A 23816-nucleotide genomic window follows, 5' to 3' on the forward strand; every position below is an offset into this window, starting at 1 on the left:
TTACATCCTCTCAGTAGAATGTCCCTTTTATCATTATATAGTGCCCCTCTTTGTCTCTCACTGCCTTTTTTATCTTGAAGTCCAGTTTGTCTGATGTAGGTATGACAATACCTGTTTTCTTTTGTTTGCCATTTGCTTGGAGTGTTGTCTTCCATCCCTTCACTCTGAGTCTGTCTTTAGAGCTGAGATGTGTTTCCCTGAGGCAGCATATTGTGGGTCTTGTTTTTTAATCCATCCAGCCACTTTGTGTCATTTGATTGAAGAACTTAATCCATTTACATTTAGGGTGATTATTGATATATGAGGGCTTAATATTGACATTTTATCTCTTGTTTTCTGGTTGTTCTATATTTCCCTTTTTTCTCTTCCCTTGTATTTCTGACTGCCATTTCAGTTTGGTGGTTTTCTGTGATGGTTTTCTCTTTATTTATGATTTCTGCCTCTGCTCTGGTTTTTTGTTTAATGGTTACCATGAGGTTTGTATAAAAGATCTTGTAGATGAGACAGTAAATTTTCTCACAGCCTTTTATCTCCATTAACTAAGCAGGTTCCATCCTTTCCTCTTCCCCTTCTAAGTTATTGTTGTCACAAATTATTCTGTTTTGTCTTGTCAGTTTGTGATTAAAATGAACTGTTTATAGTTATTTTTTTGATGTTTTCCTTCCCTTTATCTTTTATGTTATAATTGTTTGCTAACCTGTCTTTATAGAGAGTTGCGATTTTCTGATTTTGTCTGTCTATTTATTTCTTTGTTCAAGGCTTTGTAAACCTTTGCCTTTTTGTTTCAGGTACGAGGGAATCCTTGATCATTTCTTGTAAGGGAGGTCTGGTGGTGATGAACTCCCTCAGCTCTTGTTTATCTGGGACAGCTTTTATTTCTCCATCGTATCTGAAGGGTAGTTTTGCTGGATAGAGTATTCTTGGCTGAAAATTTTTGTCTTTCAGTATTTTGAATATATCATTCCAATCTCTCCTAGCCTGTAAGGTTTCTGCTGAGAAATCCACTGAAAGCCTGATAGGGGTTCCTTTGTAGATTATTCTCTTCTGCCTTGCTGCCTTGAATATTTTTTCTCTGCCATTGACTTTTGCCAGTTTTACTATTATATGCCTTGGAGAAGGTCTTTTTGAATTTGTGTCATTATGAGTTCTATCGGTTTCATATATTTGTAAGTCCAGTCCTTTCTCCAGGTTTGGAGGGTTCTCCAGTATTATTTCTTTGAACAAGCTCTTTGCTCTTTTCTTTCTCTCTTCTCCCTCTGGAATATCTATAAGCCTTATGTTGCATTTCCTAATTGAGTTGGATATTTCTTGAAGAATTTCTTCATTTTTTTATAGTCTCAGTTCTCTCTCCTCCTCCACCTGAAGCATTTCTATATTTCTCTTCTCTAAATTACTACTTCTGTCTTCCACAATGTCAGCTCTGTTTTTTTAAGGTTTGTTTTTATCTTATTTATTGTATTCTTCACCTCCAGAATTTGTTTGGCTTTTTTTTTTTTTTAGAGTTTCAATCTCTTTTATGAAGAATTCCTTCTGCTCATTAATTTTGTTCCTGAGTTCACTGTCTTTCTGAGTTTTCTTGTAACTTATTGAGTTTCTTTATGACAACTATTTTGCATTCTCTGTCATTGAGATTGTACATTTCTGTGAATTCCAGTCTGGTTTCTGGAGACTCGTCATTCTCCTTCTGCTCTGAAGTGTTAATGTAGTTCTTCTTGGTGTTTCACAAAGTGAGCCTTTGCCAGCATATAGTGGTGGTATCATGTCGCAGGTGCCACCTCCCACCTCTGTTGGGGGGAGGGGTGAGGTAGGAGCTGTGTTTTCTGAACCCACTGCGTCTGCTGGAAGTTGCATTGATAGCGCTTGTCTGCATTTGCCTGCTGGCCACAGGTGCTCTTGTCCAGATCCACTGCCTTGGCCAGGGACCAGCCAAGCTGGTGCACTAGGTGGAAGGGGAGGGGCGCTTTCTTTCATGCACTTGGGCCTATTCTGCACACATGGGAGGTTCACCTGTGCTGCTGCACTTGGTGGGGGCGCTCACGTGGTGGCTGAGCGGTGCCACTGGGTGTGGAGCATTCCCATGGGCCAGGCTGCAACTCTGAAAGCAAAAGTGTTCACACGCCGGCCTGCCTGCTCCCCTGCCTCTTCTTACAGTCGTGCATCAGCTGCGTGGAGACTCGCAACCTAGATCGCTGCTGCTGGCAAGGGGGAGGGGATCCACTCACCTCCTTATCCTGCTTCCTGGGGATCCAGGAGCCTCACTTTCATATGTATGGCCATGTGGATCTCTCAGAAGTCCTATTGTGCTTTGTGGGGAATCCTCTGTTGGTTAATGAACGTCTGTTTGGTTGAATTTAGTGGGGAGAGAGTAAAGGGAACAGCTCGCTCTGCCGTGATGCTGACATCACTTCTCCTCTCTGATGCATTTTGAGTTCATTTTTGTGTAGAAGGAAGGGGTCCAGCTTCATTCTTGGCATGTGGATTTCCAGTTGTCCCAGCACCATTTGTTGAAAAGACTATCCTTTTTCCATTTAACTGTTTTAGCCTCTTGTCAAAAACAAATTGACACAAATTTGAAGGTTTACTTCTAGATTGTCAGTTCTAACCCATCGACCAGTATGTCTATCTTTATGCCAGTACCACACTGCCTTGCCTACTGCCTTTTCCATTCTCTTATAATCTTTAAGATTAGAGAAGGAGAGTATCTGTTTAATGCTGCATTTTCCTTGACATTCCCTGACACTTGCTCACCGGGTTTTTAAGAAAAGGAGAAGAGGGCTCAGATGCACAGCTTCAAGGAAGCAACTATATCCTGCAAAGGGATGATCCCGGCAGCCACTTCTACCCTTTATTCTGATAGCTACAGAATATAAAAATTTCCTGAAAATATCTCCTTAAAGAGCTTATTTTGATGTTCTACATGGTCCCTAGAGAACAAGAAACAAGCACCTGGCCACAGGCTTGGCAAGTGGTTCTGCTGCTGTGCCTGCGTCTGCACATGGACACCTCCTCATCGAGACAGACGGTAAAATTGCAGACAGTCTCTCTGCAATTACATTACTCCCACATTATTCCATCTGCTTCCAATCCAACACACGAAGAAATTCCAAATCGGTTACAAGCTATGTTTCCCAGGACAGGATTCTGTTTTCAATTTTTGTTAACAAAAGGAACAGACTATTTCTCCTTGAAGACTAACAGTCTGAATTAACACAGTAACATTTCCTCTCTGCTATCCATGGGAAAGAATCTCTCATTCTAAAAGAGAACTCCCCACCACTTTTTCCGCGTGGGGACACTGCCGTCAGCAAACGTGCAGCCAACGTGTGGACATTTTTTTGAGATGGATGTCTACTACAAAAACAGACACATGGGCTGCTGCTCAAATATGAAGGAGTCTACTTGCTCATTAGAAAATTAATTTTGCAAACGGTGCATTGCTGGACATGTTTTGTGATTTTGGGTGTTCCTATACAGAGAAAAAAGGATAGCCTCTTCATTTAATCAACCAGTTCACCTCTTCAGCTGGTCGTTCAGCCCTGCCTTTGTTTAGGGTCATTTAAAACACTATGGAGAGCTTGTTGTAAATGTCGAGGCGGTTCCCTGTGCCAGCCCTGAAAGAGGGAAATCCAAAGTAGACCCAGTCTTTGTTCCAAACCCATATTCAAGCTTTAGTATCTTAGAAGAGCTTAACGATAAAGACTGAAATTTTGAATAGTCAGTTTTGCCACTTGTTAGTAAATCCGGTTTGGTGGGGAGCAGGGGCAGGACCTTTGAGAGGTGTGTATGTGTTATACTTTCCTCCTCGTTGCGTGTATAATGCGCAGCTGGGTGTCTCCTTCCCCAGGGTTCTTGACCTTCAGTGTGCATCTGAATCACCTGGGATCTTGTTAGAATGCAAGTGCCGATTTGGCAGGTTTGGGGTGCATTTCTAACTCGTCCCCAGGACTTGGCTTGGAGTAGCAAGGTCCAAAACTATTCTTGAAATGGTTACCTTTTAAGAACCTAGATTTTTCAGGAAATAAGTTCCATTTCCTCCTCTAATCAAACAAACTCTCAATGCTTAGGCTCTTTTTTGACTTTAAATGACTGAAAAGCCATCTAAGGCCCAGCAAACTGCCCTGCCCCCAACAGGCACTTAACTTGTGGCCGATGGTGGTGGTGTTTGCATGAGACCCAGATGGTGCCGTTACGACACAGCACAGACTGTGAAATGGCCTGCTTCTAAGAAATAGGGGTTTCCAGAACAATAGAAGTGATTCTTTGCAGGCGGCTGTTGCTGGATGGGGGTGTTTATTCCCCCATTTATTCCCTATTTCTCTACGTCCAACATCAGAATAGAGAGAACATTCTCATTTTCCAAGAAAATTCTTGGCAAAGTTGAGAGGATTCCTGAAAGGGGGAGAGACGGCGTGTGGGGATCCAGGCAGTGTGGCCTTGGTGGGTGAGGAAAACACCAGGGCCTGTCCTGCTCAGGGCTTACACTGCACATTCTCAAGCCGACTTGTAAATGGATCGTGTAAGAAGTAAACTTTGCTGGTTTGGGAGGAGTTTTATTAATGTGTAAGAGTCAGGGTATAAATAATCGAAGGTCTCTTAGGATTAAGAATATAAGGTACAGCGCATGCTTACAGTAAGCCCCACGGAGACTAAGCGTTTTCAAGATAACAGCCGTCTGAACCGTGGTCCCTGCTAAGACCGCCCCCAACCCCACTTACTGAATGCGTGCTGATGATTTCTTCAATTGAGATATAAATGACTGGCTTGCTCACTGTCACCACATCTGTGTATTTATCCATATTAAACTTTTCTTCCGGCTCAAGGACATTACATGCTTCTTTGAAATATTTCCTATTAAAGGGAAAAAAAGGTCTTAAGACAGAATCAAATATCAAAATAGTGAGGGCATCCTGAGTGACGGTAAAGCTTTGTTCTCCACCATAAACCTTGGGGGGCTTACTACAGCCTCTTCCAGGCCGGCTCCTGACTGTGGAAGCCGAGACCACGTTTCCAGACGTCGGACCCAGCTCCTCAGACAGGAATGGAGAAAGCAGTGAAGGCCACAGGCCCTGTCAGTGACCCAGTATAATCAAATGATGGGCAGGTTGTTTAAAAAAATGCTATTATTTTAAAAATGGCCCCTGAAATTTAAACAAAAGTGTCAAGACTGATAATCCTGGATGTCAGACTCAAGTCTTTCCGGAGAAAACAATCAGAAGAGCAGTTCGTCAAATGGCACACGCTCCTGGGTCTCTAACGAGCTGCCAGAGCGTCTGTTACCAATCTGACAATAATCAGCAGAGTTAAGCCTACCCTACTCTTAGTTGATGCAAACAGCAGTTGCTGCCTGATGGAAAGACTGTTAAGGCCAGACACACGAATACACACAGTGCCCCATCCCTGCAGTCTCAGACTCTAACAAGTCTGCTATTTAAGTGACAGCAAATTTAGACCAAGAGATCAAGAAAAGCCAGGCGTGCTGTGGCCAGCTTTAGGAGTGGTCCCTTGCTCAGGTAGAAGGGGTGTTTCATTCTATAAAGTCGTAAACGTTTCATACACCGGAAACCATCCTTGGTTTATCTCCTAAGGGTACCCAAGGCTTGTCCAGCAGAAATGACCTCTAACCTTGCCAACCCAAGGCTGGGCGAGGGGAAATGGCAGGCAGCCGTGTTGGGGTCGGGGAGGAGCATGTTCCCATGTGACTATTGGTCTTCCTGCACTTTTTTGGCTATCTTTTTTCATGAGTTGCTAAGGAACACAAAGCATAAGCATGAGTGGAAGAGGAAAAGAGATTTAAGAGGAGGCGAGGAGAGGTTTTTGGTTTTGTTTCTTTATGAAGAAGCACTGGAACCATAGATGGTTGATAGAAATAATCTAAGAGAAAAGGAAACTCTAATAGCAGATATGGGTTTACCGGAAACAGATATTGCTGTTTTGGTCAGTGAGGAGAACTAAAATTAGCAGCTTGAAAAATCAAAACTTTCGTTTTTTTTTTAAGGATTGGCACCTGGGCTAACATCTGATGCCAATGTTTTTTTTTTTTTCCTCACTTTATCTCCTCAAACCACCCCCCGGTACACAGTTGTATATCTTAGTTGCAGGTCCTGCTAGTTGTGGGATGTGGGACGCCGCCTCAACGTAGCCTGACGAGCAGTGCCATGTCTGCGCCCAGGATCCGAACCCTGGGCCGCCACAGCGGAGCGCGCGAACTTAACCACTCGGCCACGGAGCCGGCCCCAAAACTTTCTGCAGTAAGAGGATTTGGGGGAGTTTTCTCACGAGAGGCCACAAATTCGAAATAGAGATTAAGGATCATGAATTAACTCTGTCAGTAGTAAGTCATTAATCCAGAGGGAAACTGAGGAATGGGAAACGACCACTTTCCAAGCGAGGAGTGAAAGAGGCCACATTTATGTCATACTTCTATGACCTTCTGCCTGAAAGGCAGACAAGAGAAACAAGGAAAGCGGAGATGAACGTGCCCCTGAGGGAGCTTCAGGGTGAGGGACTCTTCCTCGTGGACTCCCTCCTGTCATGTCCCTGTGGACTGATTAGCGACATAATTCAGAAGCGCGTACGAGGTCAATAAACATAAGTCTTACAGGTATCATTGAGAAGAGGTTCGAGAATAGAACAGAACATTTCACACACAATCCTCGCAAATATAACAGCTGGGTCGTCCCAACCTTTCAAGACCAAATACTCCGTTTCCTACTATTGTTTGATGCAGATAAGGCAATTTCTTCCCGATTGCACAAGTTCTTAAAAAAAACAAAAATAAAAACCTTCTTCTTAAGTTCAACAAAGTGGAAATCAGCTATTTTGATTTTTTAATTCTAAGTATGATAAGCTTGCAGCATACCAGGGAGAACAAAGATCTCATTTTGTCAACAGCAGAGACCGTACATACGGGTACAACTCTGTATCAGGGGCACTGGGGACGGGGGTGGGATGAGAAACAGCAGACAGACGTGACCTAGCCTGCTTGGCCCTCCCTTCTCTCATCCCACAGTGCCAACTAGAAGAAATGCATGCGGCCAAATGAGGTTCCTGTCCGCCCCCACCCCCAAACTCCAGCTCTGAGCACAGAACACACATTGCTCTTGCCCACCATCTTGCAAGTTTCTCCAAAAGCAATGACCCCTCTCACCTGAACTTCTGATACGTCTCTGATAAATAATTGTTCATAGACGAGAGATGCTCATTTTCTCCTTCAAACAGCTTGTTGGAGGCTGCATGCTGAAGAACCTTGGCCACCGAGCCCAAGTTTCTCCTTTGGTCGGAATTGATCTGACCTCCGGCTGTCATGTCGATGATGTCAAAGCCGTCAGGAGCGACGATGGCTGGGTTCATGTACCGATAGTACAGGAGGTTTCCGACAATCTGGAGCGATGCAGAAGGAAAGACTATTTTTAAGAAAGAAAACTCAAGAATTTTAGATTTGTTTCATGGAGGTAGTCATTTATATTTCCCACTAATATAATCACACATTATTAATATAGTTGACAAAATAATTTTTGGTGGACAATATGCTTACTGCCCCCAAAAGGCTTTAATATAAAGAATCTCAATAATGTGAAAGACCTCCAAATTAACCTCAGCATAATCAATAATCTTGATAGTCATTAGAAACAGAAGACCTGCAGTGTATTACAGTGCTACACGGGGAAAAATCTTACAAAATGGTACATTGGTAATTTTGGCTCACACCCCCAAGGGCAGCTACGGTGAGATTACCCTTGAAAATCTACCTTTAACAGCTCATCTTCTGTTGCATCGGGAAATTTCTCATGGATGGAATTCTTCAGTACTTTGGCTATATACCTCAATCCATAACTACATGTAAAACAGATGACAAAAGAAAATCATGGAAAAAGGCTGAGAGAGAAAGAAACACAGCAATTGTTCCAGTCAACTAAGGCTGAGCAGTTTTCCTAAAAATTAAACATAAAATGAGATGGTGACAGAATCACAGGACTTGCACTGACGATAGGCACTGGGTACTGTTCTGTACTGTTTCCTCTTTAGGGAACAGTTACGACTTTAAAATGCAAATGTAGGCAAATTTTAAAAATAGTAAATGCCATATGAGGAGGAACTCCTGTCTTCACTGCCAGGGTTTATTCTATGTAGTATTCCAGGAACTTTCAGCGGAGAACACTGAAGCTGCTGCGTGAACAACTTACGGCAGTAGCTCAAGGGAAGAAACGATGGAGCTCAGGACTTTGTCAGTGACCCTGCGCAGGTTCTCGATGGAGACTTCCAGTTTGCTTTGCACTTCTGGGTACGTTAGGGCTTGTTCGGTGGTCACATCGTAAGGCAGCTTGCTGAAAATGCAACAAGGGCTTGCCATTAACAGGGAGCTCAGCCGCAAGCATTTGTACCCTTGCCAAGTTGGCTCTACGGTCAAGCTTCGTACCGTGAACTGGACTTTGCCCACTGACTCCAATGACACAACGTTTGCTAAGTGAGGGGAGGCCCCACGTGCCCAGACAGTACTCTCTGCCATCAGAGGAACTGGGGGACTGCAGGCTCTCCTGGCAAAATTAGAGGCAGATCCAAGGAATGTAGACGCAGCTAAATTTCTCTTCTTTTTTTAAATTATAAAAAAGCAGTATGTTCATTAAAGAAAAAATTCTATATGAGAAAACAAGAAAACAATACCAACCCAGAGATGACCACTTTTCATATTCTAGTACCTAACTTTCTAGGTCCTTCTCTATGCATGTGTGTATATGGGTCTCACACACCCATGGATGTACACATCCCAGACAGGTCCTACCTGTATGTGGATATAGACACGCATACTTTTTTTCCCCCCAGAAAATGGGTTATCGTGCCTAACTGCAACTGAAAACTTTATCATGAACATTTTTTGCATGCCAGTAAATATATTTCTATACCACCATTCCAAATAGTTACTACTCTATTACATGTTATACAAACATTTATTTAACAAATTCCCCAAGGCTAAATATTTGACTTTGCCCAGGTTTTTGCTATTACAAACAGTGCTGAAACAACCATCCATGTAATTCTCTGTGCATATCTTAACTATTTCACAAGGCATCCTTTTGAAGGAAAAGAAAAAAATCTGGTATTGCCAAAATCTACACAACACCACATAGAATAAGCCAACCCTACCTGGCTCGTTAATGCGTATACGTTGAAGTTACTCGCTTGGTAACTGTAAAAAAGTATTCATTATCAGGTGACGAGAAAGTGTGTGCTGTTTCTATGTTTAGGTTTAGAAACACACAAAGAATAACAAAGGGAGAGAAGTGTAGAAGTTGTGGCTTTGGGGATCAACTGGTCCCGAAACTTGAAAATACCGTAACATCAAGATGAGCAAGAGTCCAAGGATGTGACCTGCATGGATATGTTAAAGGGAGGGAGTATCTTGGGTTGAAAACTGACTTTGTATGGTAAACTTCGTTTTCTTAACAGAGTTTAAGAGTATATATAAATAAACATGCAAAAATGATAATAAAACATGGCTGAAAACTAGCGTCTTCCTGGCTTTGTTACCTGGCTTCTCCAGTCTGTGTTTCTAGTTGGTTCACCCAAGCCTTGTACACCTCTACGGGGCTCGTGTTGATGATCAGGGACCTGTCATCGATGATCCCTTTCACCACTGGAGCCAGGAGCTGGCGCAGGGTGTTCTGTCCACGGGCACCTCTGTTGAAGCTGACGACCATCTTGATGACTGTGGGGTTCCCAGTAACTATGTCCTGTACCTGGTCCACCTTTGATCTGAAAAAAGCCCAAACCAAAACAAAATGGTTTGCCTCTACGGATAGAATTGTAAGCAGTGTATATTCTCTCTGGCAGGCAAGGGCTTCGTGGAGTTATATTTTTCTCTGTGAAGATCAAAGATGGTGTGATTTAAAAGGAAGCAATCATTTGTAGGATGTATGTTTATTTGAGAAATTTAAGAATCTAAAAATAAGTTTTCAGCTTTAATTTTATTCTAGAAGACAGGAACGAACTGAAAATGGACCAAGACTAATAATAATACCGGGTGACATTGTGTAAGTATTGCCCCCCTCTGGTTAACAGATTTCAAAAGTAACCTTCTTGACTGAATGAACTATCCCCACTTCTTCAAATCCCATTCAAATTTATTGCCATGTAACTTCCAGCTACATCACATGGCTAAGAGCACTCTTGACTGCTGATTGCCAACTCCTATGACCCTACCCCCCCTCAACCAGCGCGCCCCCCGCCCCCCGTCACCTCTGTGCAACCTCTCTCCCTTTTCCACTTCCTTTCCCTTTAGGGTCTGATAGTGCGCATCTGGGTCCTTATCTTACCCAGTCATTCCTTTTGCTTCCTTTGCTGGCTCCCCTTCGCGTATTTTATTTCTGTTCCTTTCACGTCCTTCTATGTGATCTAACCTCAGACGTCACTCACATGCACAACTTCAACTGCCATCTCTTTGGAACCTATTCTCTGGTCTCGGTGTCTAAGCCACACCCCCTTCTTGGGAGTAGATCTTGACTTTTCAATTTTCTGCTGGACATTTTCATGGACCTGTTCTATACCAACAGCTCAGACTCACACACTATATCTTCTTCCTTCTGACTGCCCCATTTCTCTGACTTGTGGAGCTCCAATTCATCTTGTTCATACCTGGCAGCAGATCAATATTGCAAAAATCCAGTGTGGTCATGTCAACACCCTGCTCGAAAAGCTCACAGCTTCCCAAGAAGTAAACAGTGCCTCAGCACCTGGGCCTCCATTCTGTGTCTCCTGCAATCTGGTCCAGGCTCTCCCTCCAGCTCCATCTCCCAGGGCTGTCTGATGAAATCACCTTTCGGCTGGACCAATCTCCCTTCCTTCCTGCACCGTGGCTCATGCTGCTTCTGTCACAATTGCACCTCATTTCCCTCTTGCATTTTTTTCTTATACAAACAGTAGACATTCTTCAAGGTTTTGGGTCAACTACCTCCTCTTCTCTAAAATCTTTATCGAATGACCTAACTGGAACTTTTCTTCCCATCCCTCTGATCTGTTACACTGTGTAGATCATTCATTTAATACTTACCTTACTCTACTGTCCAGCATCACTATATCTCATGAAGCCTATTTCTCACACTGGCTTATAGGCATCTGGGGAGCAGAGGTGCCTGGCTACTACGCTCTGGAGACCCATAGGAACTAGCATAGCTTAAGGGATCAAGAAGTCAGGAAGGCAGTTAAGGTCCATCTAGTTGGCTAAGGGCATTTCTCATGTATTATTTTTTTTGCCCATTCATTATAGCTATCTACACATTTTTTACAGTAACTGAGTCAGAAAATAAATTAGCAAAAAGCAGCTCAAGTTCCAGTAAGAAGGCAGGACTATTTAGCAGAGATCATTATCCTCATCTGTTTATGGCTTTATGACTCACAGAATTTTAATTAAATTTTCCCACTGACTTTCAAAAAGCTTTTAATTTTCTGTTGTTGTATGCCTGCAAAATCAGAAGTTAGTTTAGCACTAGAAAAGGTACCACTGGTGGGAGAAAGTTGCACCTGAATATATCTATAATGATGTAGAAATTTCTCAAGAAATTTGATATATTTTAATATGTATAAATTACATATAAGAATAATTTTAAAATTATTTTAGTAAATCAGAGAAATCCACCACTAACAAAATAACCTATTCATCGGTATTTTTTACATATATGTTTATATACATACTTTATTTCTTCCTCCAGAGCAGTTTTAAAAAGCTTTAGGAGTAGATACTCTTCTCGTTGATTGGAAGCATAATTGTATAGTGTGAAAATAACAGTGTCCATAAATTTAGTTGACTTGTTCTGTGGCATCTGGAAAATCAGCTTAGCCAGGTATAAGGGATTGGTCTAAAAGGAAAGAGAGAAGAAAACGCCCCCATAAAACTATATGTTAATATATTATTAAAGCAAAGAGGAATACTCCACCCCCTGCTCTTCAGTGACATGATATGTATAAAGCATACAGAAAAGTATCCGGCATGTAACAAGACTTTAAAAGGTATGAGCTAATATGAATCTTATACTATAGGAAGTTATATTAGAAAGTTACGATAGGATTTAATTTTATATACTAAATAATGTATTTAATGAAATATAGTTGTATCTTGTACACTTCACACTGTTAACCATTTTGAGCCACATTTATATTGTAGAGGCACGGAAGAGAGGCGGGTGGCCAATAGAATCTGGTATCTCAAGAGACTGGCAAGAATGGACCAAGGGCCCAGCTAAACAGGCTGTCCCAGAAGGACTGATGCATGAACAGGAAGAAACACTTCCCATATTCTGAGACTAGAAAGAAAAAGAAAAGGATATTTTACATGTGGAGACAGTGGGATGGCCGTGATGTTTTACAAGGAGTGAGAAGGTTGGAGTGAGGTAGGGAGGCTGAAGAGAGAGGTAAAAGTCAGGACAGTTGATGGAAAACACCAGAAGAAACTCACAAGAACAAAAAGACAAAAGATTGACGAGAATTTTTAAAAAAATTGACATGGAGCCCTGAGGGCTCAGCTGAGGATGGAGTCCATAGACGTAGCACCAGTCTTCATGGTAATATGGCTTTTCTCCAGTAGCTACCAACCAGGCGGAGGTTAGAAGAGAAAAAAGCAGTATTTAGATTGTACAGAAATGTAATACCCCTACCCTTCATCTTCCTGCTGATGAGAAAACAAAATTTTCCATATGTGGAAACTAGTGTTCATCTAACACTCCAGCAACTTGGCTTTAGAGTTTTTAAGAAAATCCAAATTCTGGTTTACTTTACACTTACATTTCCGTTCAAGCTCATAAAGATTGGCTGAAGTGTTATGAATAGGCAGCTCAAGACAACATTTTCTTTTTCCCTCCATAGTGATTCTTTTGCCACACTAAGCACATGGGATCATGAGAAAGGAAACTCACTCTACCACTAAAGAAGCCAGCTCCCCATTCCTCTCAAATGACCTAAAACTGTAAATTTAGGCTCAGAATGAGGAGACAAATCCCCAGCAAAACCTGTACCAGCTGACCTGCTGCTGTGGTAAGGATTCTGGCCGAGGCTTGATCCCAAGGCCAAAGGAGCCCAGACCACTTGCTTTTCTACAGTTTCCTTCTTGATCTTGGGCCACTGTCTCCGAAGGAGAGAGAAGAAAAAGTGGGGAAAAACATGTGATTTCCAGAGACCTTCCCTGAATGGTCGCATCCCGGGGCTGTCAGTTTTGGATTATTTGGGGAATAAAACTTGGTGGAATTGTTCTAGTCATGCTCCTGTGCCTTTTCTCCTTTCCATTAAGGAGCCTCCACTTACATATAACAGGGTAAACAACACAAGTCTTAGGCCAATGACTAAATCTTCACTTTCCTTATGACAACAAAGTCTATCAAAACCTAACATTAGAAAACTAAATCCTAAAGAAGCTTCATACACTTGGAAGTTCACGGAGGTCAAAAACGACAAATGCCTAAGGATAAATTTCCGACTGGTGGATGACGACTAATCTAATTTAGCAGATGCCCACTCTGAGCCCTCTTTCTTTCTGAAAAGGTTGCTGGTGCTTAAGCAGTGGATTCCGAGAACAAGTCTAAGTTTTACCATTTTTCTTTCTATGCTGCCACATCGTGGTCATCAGTGGCTCTACACCTGATCGCCAATCTATTATTCCAAGTACAGAACCCTCAACTCGGCCAAAATTAACGTCTCTTCTCTCAACGGGGCTAGCCGCACTTCGTTCATGGTTTGGGTAACGTGCTCGCTATACACCTAAGGTCAGTGGCGCCTTCAAGCAAAGATTCAGGCACCGCCAGGCCTTGACGGAACCACCCCCCACAGCAGCAGCAGCCCCCCCAAGGGAGGGACCCCTGACTCTCAGGGAAGAACTGTGGATCCACCCCCTTGGGAATGTCTTCCTGCTGAAGGAAAGGCTTTATTTAGATCTATCGCTACAGCTTACTCAGTTTCCTTTGGGACTAATGGGACGTGCTGGTAGGGCAGATGGGGCAGATCAACAGTCAAACAAAACCACAGAGTCCAGATGTAACCAGGTCAACCGATTAGTTCTCACCCGCACTCTGGAAGCAACGGAAAATTACTGCTCATTTAAGTCATAGTGATGCCACGAAAACAATGAAATAAAGAAAGATACGCTACTTCCCTAATCCAAACTCTCCGACTCTTTCCTCAAAAGAAGGGCAGGCTGGATCTGGCAAAGATCTCTTTTTCACCTAGTTAGTCTTTTCACGGCTGACAGCGTCGGCTTATGTTATTAGATTTATACTGTTTCTGCAGAGGACCATAGTAAAACGTAGTCGCAAAGACATGGGCTCTGAAGTCACACTGCCTGGTCCCAACATCTTTGCTCTACCATCTAGTGGCTGAGTCTCCGTTTCCTCATATGTCATACGGGATAACAATGATAATTGTTTTCTGATGGTTCCCAGGGTTGTGGTAGGCATTAAATGAGATCATGCATATAAAGCATCTAGAATAGCACCTGGTACCTGGCAGGTGCTCAGAACATGTGAGCCACCAGTGCGGTAGCCAGGGAGAAGACCCACGTAAACCACAAGCACGGACCACAGTATTGATCCAAAACTCAGGGGAAAAGAAACTGTCCTCACCTGTAAAAGATAAAATAGCTGCTGATAGGTTTCTAGTGTTTTTCTCCTCTCCTTACTCAAACTTTTGATTCCCTGGTTGTCAGTGTTATTCAGTATTTGTATCTCTCCACCTTTTTTCTTATTCAGCTTCGTTCTGTGTGAGATTACATCCTGGAAAAAAAATTTGATGAAATTACTACTTTTTACTCTGGCGCTCTTCACCTCCTCCCTTCACATACAACCTGAAACACACAGAGTCGGGAAGATTAATTTTCCACATTTTCCCCAGGAAGAGACGAAGAAACAATGTTAAACAAATTATGGAAATCCAGCTTGCAAGTGCATTTGGCTTTTTAAATATTTGTTCTCCCAAGCTGGACTTATCTGCTCGTAAGACGTGATGAAGCCACCAAGACAATTCAATAGGGACAGAACAGTCTTCTCAACAAACGATGCTTGGACAGCCGGGTATCCAGGACAGACAGTGACTGTTAAGGAATATGGGGGTTTTCTTTTGTTTTTTGAATTGAAACATTATTCACATACTATAAAATCCATGCTTTTAAAGTGTATAATTTAGCGATGTTTAGTATATTCACAAGGTTGTGTAACCATCACGACTATCTAATTCCAGAACATTTTCTTTGGGCTTCCTTGTTGGGGTGACGAGCTTAAAGGGTCATGAACAAGAATAGGTCCTTTACATAAGGGGCTACCAAACACTTTTTACAGAGACCCACAATAAAAAATACATTTTACATCTTTCGTTGGTGTACACACACACACACACTATACTAAACAATACTTATCCTTACTACTGGGGCACACTGATATTTCCAATTTTCTTTTATTCTAGCCCATTTTTAAAGACTGCCTAGTGACACGCTAACTGGATTTCATCACCCACCAATGGCACATGACTCACATGAAAGTCACAGTTCTAGGACACCTCCTCTGCTACTTAACATTGGGTTGCTGTCCCATAGAGTAGGTGGCAAGAAAGTTGTTTTTTTCAAAACTTCTTCCCTCTGCTTCCCTGAGCTCTTAGGCCAAGCTCCACATGAGGACTCGATTGGCAGCCAGTAAGTATCAGGATGCTTGACCACTGTTCCTTAGTGGAGGAACGCTGGGCGTTTCAGGCAATACAGTGATTGGCTGTGCATGCACTGCTGGCCACCTAGCATCCCTGGCCCCGTCTGCTAAATGCCAGTAGGGACCCCTAGTCATTCTGACAACCCAAAACATACCTGCCTCCACTTCCAGTTGCCCGTGGGGATGAGAACGACTGTCAGCGTTTGTGTACAGGACAAGCTCTAAATCTGCTTGCCTCCTAGCACCCCATTCTCAGAGCTGCGGTCAGCCCATAGGTAGAAAAAAACTCTTGGAGCTCTGAGGTAGATAGTTCTAAGTGGTTACATCCACTGCCTTCCAGGTATGTGATTTTAGTTTTTCCTATTCTCAGCTGAGAGATTTGTCTTAATCATTTGCTTCTGTCCCCCTAATTGCTTACATGGGGAAAGAGGGGGATTTGATTTGCATTTCTATAACATTTTTTTAAAAAGGCAAGATTTCCCCTCTTGTTTCACAAACATATAAAATACATTCAAGGGGCCGGCCCCGTGGCCGAGTGGTTGGGTTTGTGCACTTTGCTTCGGCGGCCCAGGGTTTCGTTGGTTCGGATCCTGGGTATGGACATGGTACCGCTCATCAAGCCATGCTGAGGTGGCGTCCCACACGCCACAACTAGAAGGACCCACAACTAAAAATATGCAACTATGTACTGGGAGGCTTTGGGGAGAAAAAAGGAAAAAATAAAATCTTTAAAATACAATCAAAATGAAGACAGGAAGCCTAGTGACCGCCAGATGGAGGTGAAGCAGAAGTCTAGGCAGGCGGCTGTCTGATATCCTTATCTGTGAGAAGTCCTAGACATCACTAGACCAACTCTGGCTTACAATTCCATTTAACCCAGGTTTTTCCTCTTCAAATAACTGGGGATGTGTAGATCATTCAGTTCCCTCAAATATGTAGAATAAATTGATTATCTTGATTTTAAATATATAGTGGATAAAAAATCTTGGTACTTATATTCCCCGTCTTACCTACTTTCCACGGTGGTGGCTCTGGAACCTAGAGACCTTGTTTTGTTCTAGACCTCATCTTTAGGGTGACGGTTTTTGACATATACAGAAGAGAAGAGAGGGTGGCGGTGGTAAGCCAGCTCTGGGGCAGAGCTGAATTCCTCTGCATTAGAGATGGAGACATTTGGTGAAGGCTGGACAGGGAGAGGAGCGTAGCCAGGGAACCAGTGGCGTCCAGCGCTGAGCCCTACAGGGAAGAGGCCGGGGAGACCTAGTGGCTGTGCAGAGGGAACAGTCTGGCTGCTCGGGATGCCAGCGCAGAGCCAGGCAGGTGGATGCGGTGAGCTGCTCTTCCTTCCTCCCTGTGAACTTTCACCTTGCTCACAACCGCTCTCGTGTGAAGGGAGGTTTGCTTTGGGAAGCTTGAAGAAGGGGCCAAAGGCCAACCCAGACAGGTTCCAAACAGAGGCATATGCTTTGTATTAAGAGAAATTTAATTTCCCCTCTTCTTATCAATAAATATGGAAGATTTGAGGAATGCAGGTTTGAAGGAGCAACAGCCTTAGCTTGTTCATGAGATTGCCACACCTCATGCTGCCCCGATTGCTACCATCTTCCTCCTCCCCGATCGCCGGATATCTGCATGCAGGTAATACACTACAACAGAAAAATTTTTATAGAAGGTGTGGACTAGTATAAGGGGCTTGGGGCTTGGAGTCATAAAAATACGGATATCTGCAAAGCGGAAGTAGCTTTGTGACCTTGTGCAGGTCAACCTCTCTAAGCCTCCGTTTCCTCAATCGATAAAATGGGCTTAACCGCAATCTGACCGGGTTGCCGTGAAGATTAAAAATATCCGTAAAGCATTTAGCACATTTTCTAGTGAAGAAAACAAGGTTCAGAGAGGTTAAGAAACACGCCCAAGGAAGCATGCTGATATAAGCAGTGAAGTGGTATAACTAAGCAACAAAGTGAATCTCTATCCTGGGTTTCAGGCGGCCCCGGTCTGCAAGTCTGCACCCAGAGGACACATCACAGCCGTCAGAGGGAACTTCAGCCACTCGGGATTACCTTCAGCTTCTCTCCAGGTTTTCCTTCAGGGTAGTGTGAGTCTACTCACACCTTTCTTCCTCCCTGTGCCTCTAAGAAACTTCCATGTCACACGCTTTGTCTCCATCTCCAAACCATTCTTTTTGCCTTAAACCAAGGACAGCCACTTCACTCACTCACTGACTCTCTGAGGTTTCCAGGAGGAAGGCCAATTTTCAAAGAATTGTGAGATGTGCGGTTACTGGAGAGAGCTAGAGTTACTGTTTAACAACCAAGCTACTTCCCTTTAAAATCTTTTTTTCTCACTAAACACATGCTCAGGGTCAAAAAAAAAAAAAAAAAGGATAAAGAAGATAAGTTTAATTCTACCACCCAAAGAAAACTTGCTTAACTTTTTTTCTTATAGCTTAAGTATATATATATATATATATATATTTACAATTAATGAAATTAGTTTAACTTCTAATATGTGTTTGATAAAAATCTGGTATTTGAAGAGGTAAGATGAAAAGTTAACTTTGTTTTACAATGCTATCAATTAGGAATACTTAAAAAAAACCTTAAAACATTCATAAAGATCTGAAAATCTGCCATGATTGTATTCCCACAAGCTACATAATATTTCTACTATTTACTGTTTTGCAACTAAGACTTTCTTGTAAAAGGCAAGGCACTTCCTGTTTACGACTTTATGGGAATAGGATACAAGAGCAGTTTAAGGCTATAAAAGGGCATTCTCTCAAGGACCTTCTGGAGTACATTATACTTTCAAAGTTCTCATGTGTGTCAGACAATACAAACACATTTTTTTAAAAAAAGTAAAGTATTATTGTTTTTCTGGATAAAATAATGAAAACTGAGTTAAATGCAGAACATTTAAATTGTTTTCTCAATATTTAGAAAAGATGATCCTTTCTCATGTTACGAAGTGCTCTATTTTCCTTATTTTCTCTGCACCCTTTCACTAGGATCTCTGTGAGGGCTGGAAACCAGAGTGGGCGTTCACGTGGCCACTTATCTGGTAGCCTCCCACGGCTTCGCATGTCCCGGTTTTCCAGAACTATGTATTTGAGTCACCGGCATTTGACTCGCCACCTGGACCCACCGTGGCGTTCTCAGAGCTTCCAGAGGTCAGCTTTCCCCTCTTGACCTATCAGTTTCCTGAAAACTGATATGGCACAGGAGCAGGGACCTGGAGAGAAGCCTGACTCTAGAAATCTCCTTTTCTGGGGGAAAAATGACACTTTTCTCATGGTTTTCAGGAGCTCTGACACTGGCAGCTTTCACACATACAAAACTACAGCATTATTTATTTAGGGGCTATTATTGGGGCAGTACCACGCTGTGGAGGGGCCATGATGGAAATGTGTGGGAGTGTTTTTTAACATGTTAATGATCGGAGGGCACTACTGGCTTCTAGTGGGTGGCGGCAAGGGAGGACAGATGTTCTGCTGTCCTGCAGTTTGTAGGAAGGTCCTGCATGAATAATTGTCCACACTTGGCATGCCTGGATTTTGAACGTCCTGCTGGTCTTTCGTGTAGGTCAAAATTCTGTGTATAATTATTTGAGCCTAGAATCGACTTGTTTTACATATAAGCACAATACATTTCCCCCACAATTTTAATATACACTGAGTTTTCTAGGACTGCAATTCTGTGTAAATTGTGGGGGGAGACCACATTTTGCTTATTCGGAACTTTCCATTTTGGAAAATGAAAAAACTGACAGTTCCACGGCTTGCCTGGATCAGCGTCATCAGTAGCTATTTGTGGCTCTCTCGACCCAGGGTTATTCTGAGAAGAGCCCAAACCTCGGCATCTTGGTCATGCAGCTTCTAATGGCATTGGGCCCACGTATTTTCAAATTGAAATATGTGTTTTTATTATAAATAACTTTCTTTTTAATACAAAAACTTTAGTCTTATTACGAAGGTACATATGTAAGCAGGTTTTATTTCATATCAAAATGGTAAAGAAGCCCTACGAAATATGTTATAAAGGGGGGAGGGCATAGAATTTTGCAGGCCTGAGAACCACTAATTTGTAAGGAAAATGGTAAATGAACTTTGGCCAATTCATTCTGGATTTCAATTGAGCTTAGCTGGACCAAGGCGTCGTGCGTCAATATACGTGCACTTTCTTTCTTCTGGGAGCCACCAGTCCCAAGACCCCACTGACCTCTAGCGTGATCCTGTTCTTCACCAGCAGCCCAATCTTGATGTCCATCAGGTTCAGGTCTTTCTCTAGCTGTTGATTGCCCCTGATCTTGGTCACCACTTCCTCCCTCAATCGTGCTACCTCCAGCTCCTCCTGGAAATCCAAGTCACTTTGGTCCAATAGGTGTACAAATTTGCGGATTACTGTTAACGGTGGGTTTTCAGAGCCAACTGCAGAGAAAGGAGCAGGCATGCTTTCATTAGGCAAGATTGCAATAATTTTTTTTTTTTTTAAAGATTTTATTTTTTCCTTTTTCTCCCCAAAGCCCCCCAGTACATAGTTGTATATTCTTCGTTGTGGATCCTTCTAGTTGTGGCATGTGGGACGCTGCCTCAGCGTGGTCTGATGAGCAGTGCCATGTCCGTGCCCAGGATTCGAACTAACGAAACACTGGGCCGCCTGCAGCGGAGCGTACGAACTTAACCACTCGGCCACGGGGCCAGCCCCAAGATTGCAATTATTATGAATAGGAAAGAAACCAGGTCTTTAAATAAAGCATTACCAGAAAAAAAAAGGCAACAGAACAACTTGGTTTCTGGAGTGAATCATCCTGCCCCATGTAAAATCTAGACAAGGAAACTGATCATATAAATAAATGCACACCACTGATAATGTCCAGCCTCACTATTCTCTAGTTATCTAATACTCATTTATCAGCCCTCTCTCACACTGTTGCCAGGACTCACGCACTGAGAAGATAGTTCTTTCTATCTGTGCCTTATTGATGAGGAACCTGGGAAAGAATGTTAATGTAAGTTACCTCAGCTCTGAGAGCTTGTGGCTGAGCCAGATAAGTGATTTCTGTTCTTGCTGCAGGAAGCAGAAAGTGGTTTCTCTCGTCCCAAAAGACCTTTGGGAAGGAGCAGGAACTAGGTGAAAGGTGAATTAGAAAAGATAAATGGAGGGAGAACTTCAAGGCCAAATAGGGGCCAATGGAAGCGCAAGAGGAACACATGTTCTACTTGTCAGAAACAAAAGATTTCAGAAACTGAAATTTGTTCCTTGTCCTTTCAGCATGGACCAAGGGAGGGTGCTCAGCACCTCAGAGACCAGCCTCAGTTGTCGAGGGGTATCTACAGAAATTCTGAAAAGCTTTCTTAGTGCCTTGCACGTCAATTACGCTTTAATTCCCTGGCACACTGACTTTTGAAAAAAAAATTTTTTTAAGGTGTTTAGTGAGATGTACTCTGGGTAAACTTTAAGAATAAACTGTCTGGACCTTCACTGATGAACGATTACACGCAGCAATGCAAAGATGGCTTCACAGAGCCCAGCTCAGTTGTGGCAACCTCAATAACTGCCCTCTCCTTCACATCTAAGGCCCTGTCAATCTTCCTTTTACTTCCAGCTTGGTTCTGTGGTGTTTTGACAGTCAAGGAATAAAAAGAGTTCAACCAAGAAAGAATTAAAGCATGAACCCAGCATGAACGACCAAGTCTAGAGGCATCCGTATTACTTTTTGCCACTTCTGATGGTCTTTATTAGAGAAGTCACCTTGGATCCGGGGACCCCCCTCATTTCCTCATCACTGAAGCACATGAGAATTTATTTTCCTACCATTTCTAGCAAAGATGTTGCTGATGACATGACCATTTCAGAAAAAGCCAGAGCTTTTTCTGTACCAGAGCTCCTTTATGTAGCTAACTTGAGAGAACATGAGCCATCTCATTTGTGTCTAAATTTCTCTCTCTCTGCACCTAAGGATTGTGTATCTTTGCCTGAGCTAATAGGCTTGTTAGAAACAAATTAATATTTTAGCTTCACTAATTATTATGGTTCAAACTTAATATTTCTTCTATCAATAGTAGGCTTTTTGACATCTTCATGGTTGGGAATCACTTTGTGATATTCTAATTTCAGGAAGTCACATAACTTCATAGTCAGCCCTTAAAAGTGGTCATAGGACAGTCCCAGCAATTTCCAAGCTTGAGTGCATTCAATGCCTTTCCAGAAGGAATGGGTGAAGATGGATGATGATAAACTAAGAAAAGTGATCTTTTTTCAGATTAAAAATAGTCTTAGTTTTATGAAGATGCTGAATTGAGACAGAAGTGAAAATTCACATTTCAGTTACCACAAAACCACCCTATTTGCCAAAGCCCAGAGCAACGTAGATCTATCTTATTCACTAACATAGTTTCTATCTACTTTCTACTCTTTAACACAAAATCACCTCGATTTTTTCACTGAAATTTCTTTTGTCTTTGTTATTAAAAAAGACAAGGTAACCAAGTGCAAACCACGACTACCCACAAAAACATATTACCTGGAATGAAATGTAAAGCAGCCAGTGTGTTCATTTGGAAAATTTATTTGTAAGTTGCCTTTCATGTGCTATGGCAACAGCAAACCTGCTTTAGCGTGTTAGGGCTCAGAAAACAAACCCCCTACTCAGCCTTCTTGTGAAAAACTGAAAGAGATCTTCCAACTGAGAGGCGAATCTCAGTAATTCAAAAGTGGAGAAGTGTAGCACTGAAAAGCCTGGCCGACCTTTCCTCACCCGGTTTGCATACTGGACTCTGGAATCTAGTGGAAGTGGGCAACATCCAGTAGATTCTGCAGGCTGGAGGCAGAACGCAGCCCCTGAAGCTTCCCGAGGGTTTTCCTGAACAAGTACCAGGGAAGTTCTTTCCTGAGCCTTCTACTTCGCCCCACAATTCAGATAGACTTTAGACAACGAAGGGAACTGGTTAAACTATTTACTGGGTACTGTGCTAGGATCATCGCTGAACAGTTTTTTATTTCCTCCAAAAAATAAAAATAAGAAACAAGGCGGAATCAGAGACAACATAATGGCCATTTTCATTACTAAGACACACAAATAATGATTTTTTACCATCTCAAAACTACTTTTGAGGGGCTGGCCCTGTGGCAGAGTGGTTAAGTTTGCACGCTGTGCTTCGGTGGCCCAGGGTTTAGCCAGTTCGAATCCTGGGCGCACATCTAGCACCACTCCTGAGGCCATGCTGAGGTGGCGTCCCACACAGCACAACCAGAAGGACCTGCAACTAGAATATGAAGCTAGGTACTGGGGGGCTTTGGGGAGAAGAAGAAGAAGAAGAAAAAAGATTGGGAACAGATGTTAGCTCAGGGCCAAAAAAACACACCTACTTCTGAATGGCCTAGATAAAATGTTAAAAATTTGCGCAGTACTAATAAATTTATCATCAAGCTCTTCTTGACTTAATCTAGGACATGTTCTCATGATAATTCAGCAGATAAAGAATGATCTTCCCTATGTAAAAACAGAATAACAAACACATGTAGAGCTGGGACTGTCAAAAAGAGAGCACAAAAAGTAGATGATATTTCTGGCTGATTTTCACTTTATTTTGCTGTTTTCAAACTTTCCACAAATGGCATATACTAGTATTATAAGAAGAAATATTTTAAAAACCACAGCTACTGTGAGAACCCCAGAATGAAATTACAGGAAGATTTTGTAGTTATCTTTGAGAGAGAAACTACATGCTTTTTACGTTCTTATTCATATTTCCAAAATTTCTTATATGAATGTGTTTTGTTCTTATAACGAGGGGGAAAAGATCATAGGCCAGTGAATGAATTAAACAGTGCAAATGTAAGCTTATCTTCCGGTTAACTCTTTTGCGTTAGATTCAGACTCTAGCTCAAATTTAATGTAAAAATATCAGCATTTATGCCAACTCCATTCTTCTTGAAGAAATCATATCCACTCCACTTGCCCCTTCCACTGATAACAGGAAGGCCCATTCCTGTCGGCACACGTTCCTTCGTGTACCCATTCAGACCTGGGGCCTGAGATGCTCAAGCTGCCTGGACACAGTGGGCATCCTCTGCCCTTGGGGCACCCCCGGAAGTGCCTGAGATGGAAACAGCCTGTCCTTGCCTAGTTTCTGAGGGGCCGTACCTC

General features: G+C 42.5%; 1 protein-coding gene across 5 annotated transcripts in view; it reads right to left on the reverse strand.

Moving 5' to 3' along the window:
* The window catches only part of IQGAP2 (IQ motif containing GTPase activating protein 2), a 267737-nt gene that overhangs the window by 35407 nt on the left and 208514 nt on the right, over positions 1-23816 (reverse strand). For all 5 annotated transcript variants that reach the window (XM_023618155.2, XM_070234658.1, XM_023618156.2 and 2 more), the window contains 8 exons: positions 19886-20094; positions 14598-14747; positions 11686-11849; positions 9526-9750; positions 8184-8324; positions 7749-7833; positions 7148-7380; positions 4716-4848 (listed from right to left, as the gene is read on the reverse strand). In XM_023618155.2, the coding sequence (XP_023473923.2) occupies positions 4716-4848; positions 7148-7380; positions 7749-7833; positions 8184-8324; positions 9526-9750; positions 11686-11849; positions 14598-14747; positions 19886-20094 (1340 nt within the window). The remainder of the gene's footprint in view (positions 1-4715; positions 4849-7147; positions 7381-7748; positions 7834-8183; positions 8325-9525; positions 9751-11685; positions 11850-14597; positions 14748-19885; positions 20095-23816) is intronic.

Source organism: Equus caballus, chromosome 14 (genome assembly GCF_041296265.1).
Source record: "Equus caballus isolate H_3958 breed thoroughbred chromosome 14, TB-T2T, whole genome shotgun sequence".
Lineage (NCBI taxonomy): Eukaryota > Metazoa > Chordata > Mammalia > Perissodactyla > Equidae > Equus > Equus caballus.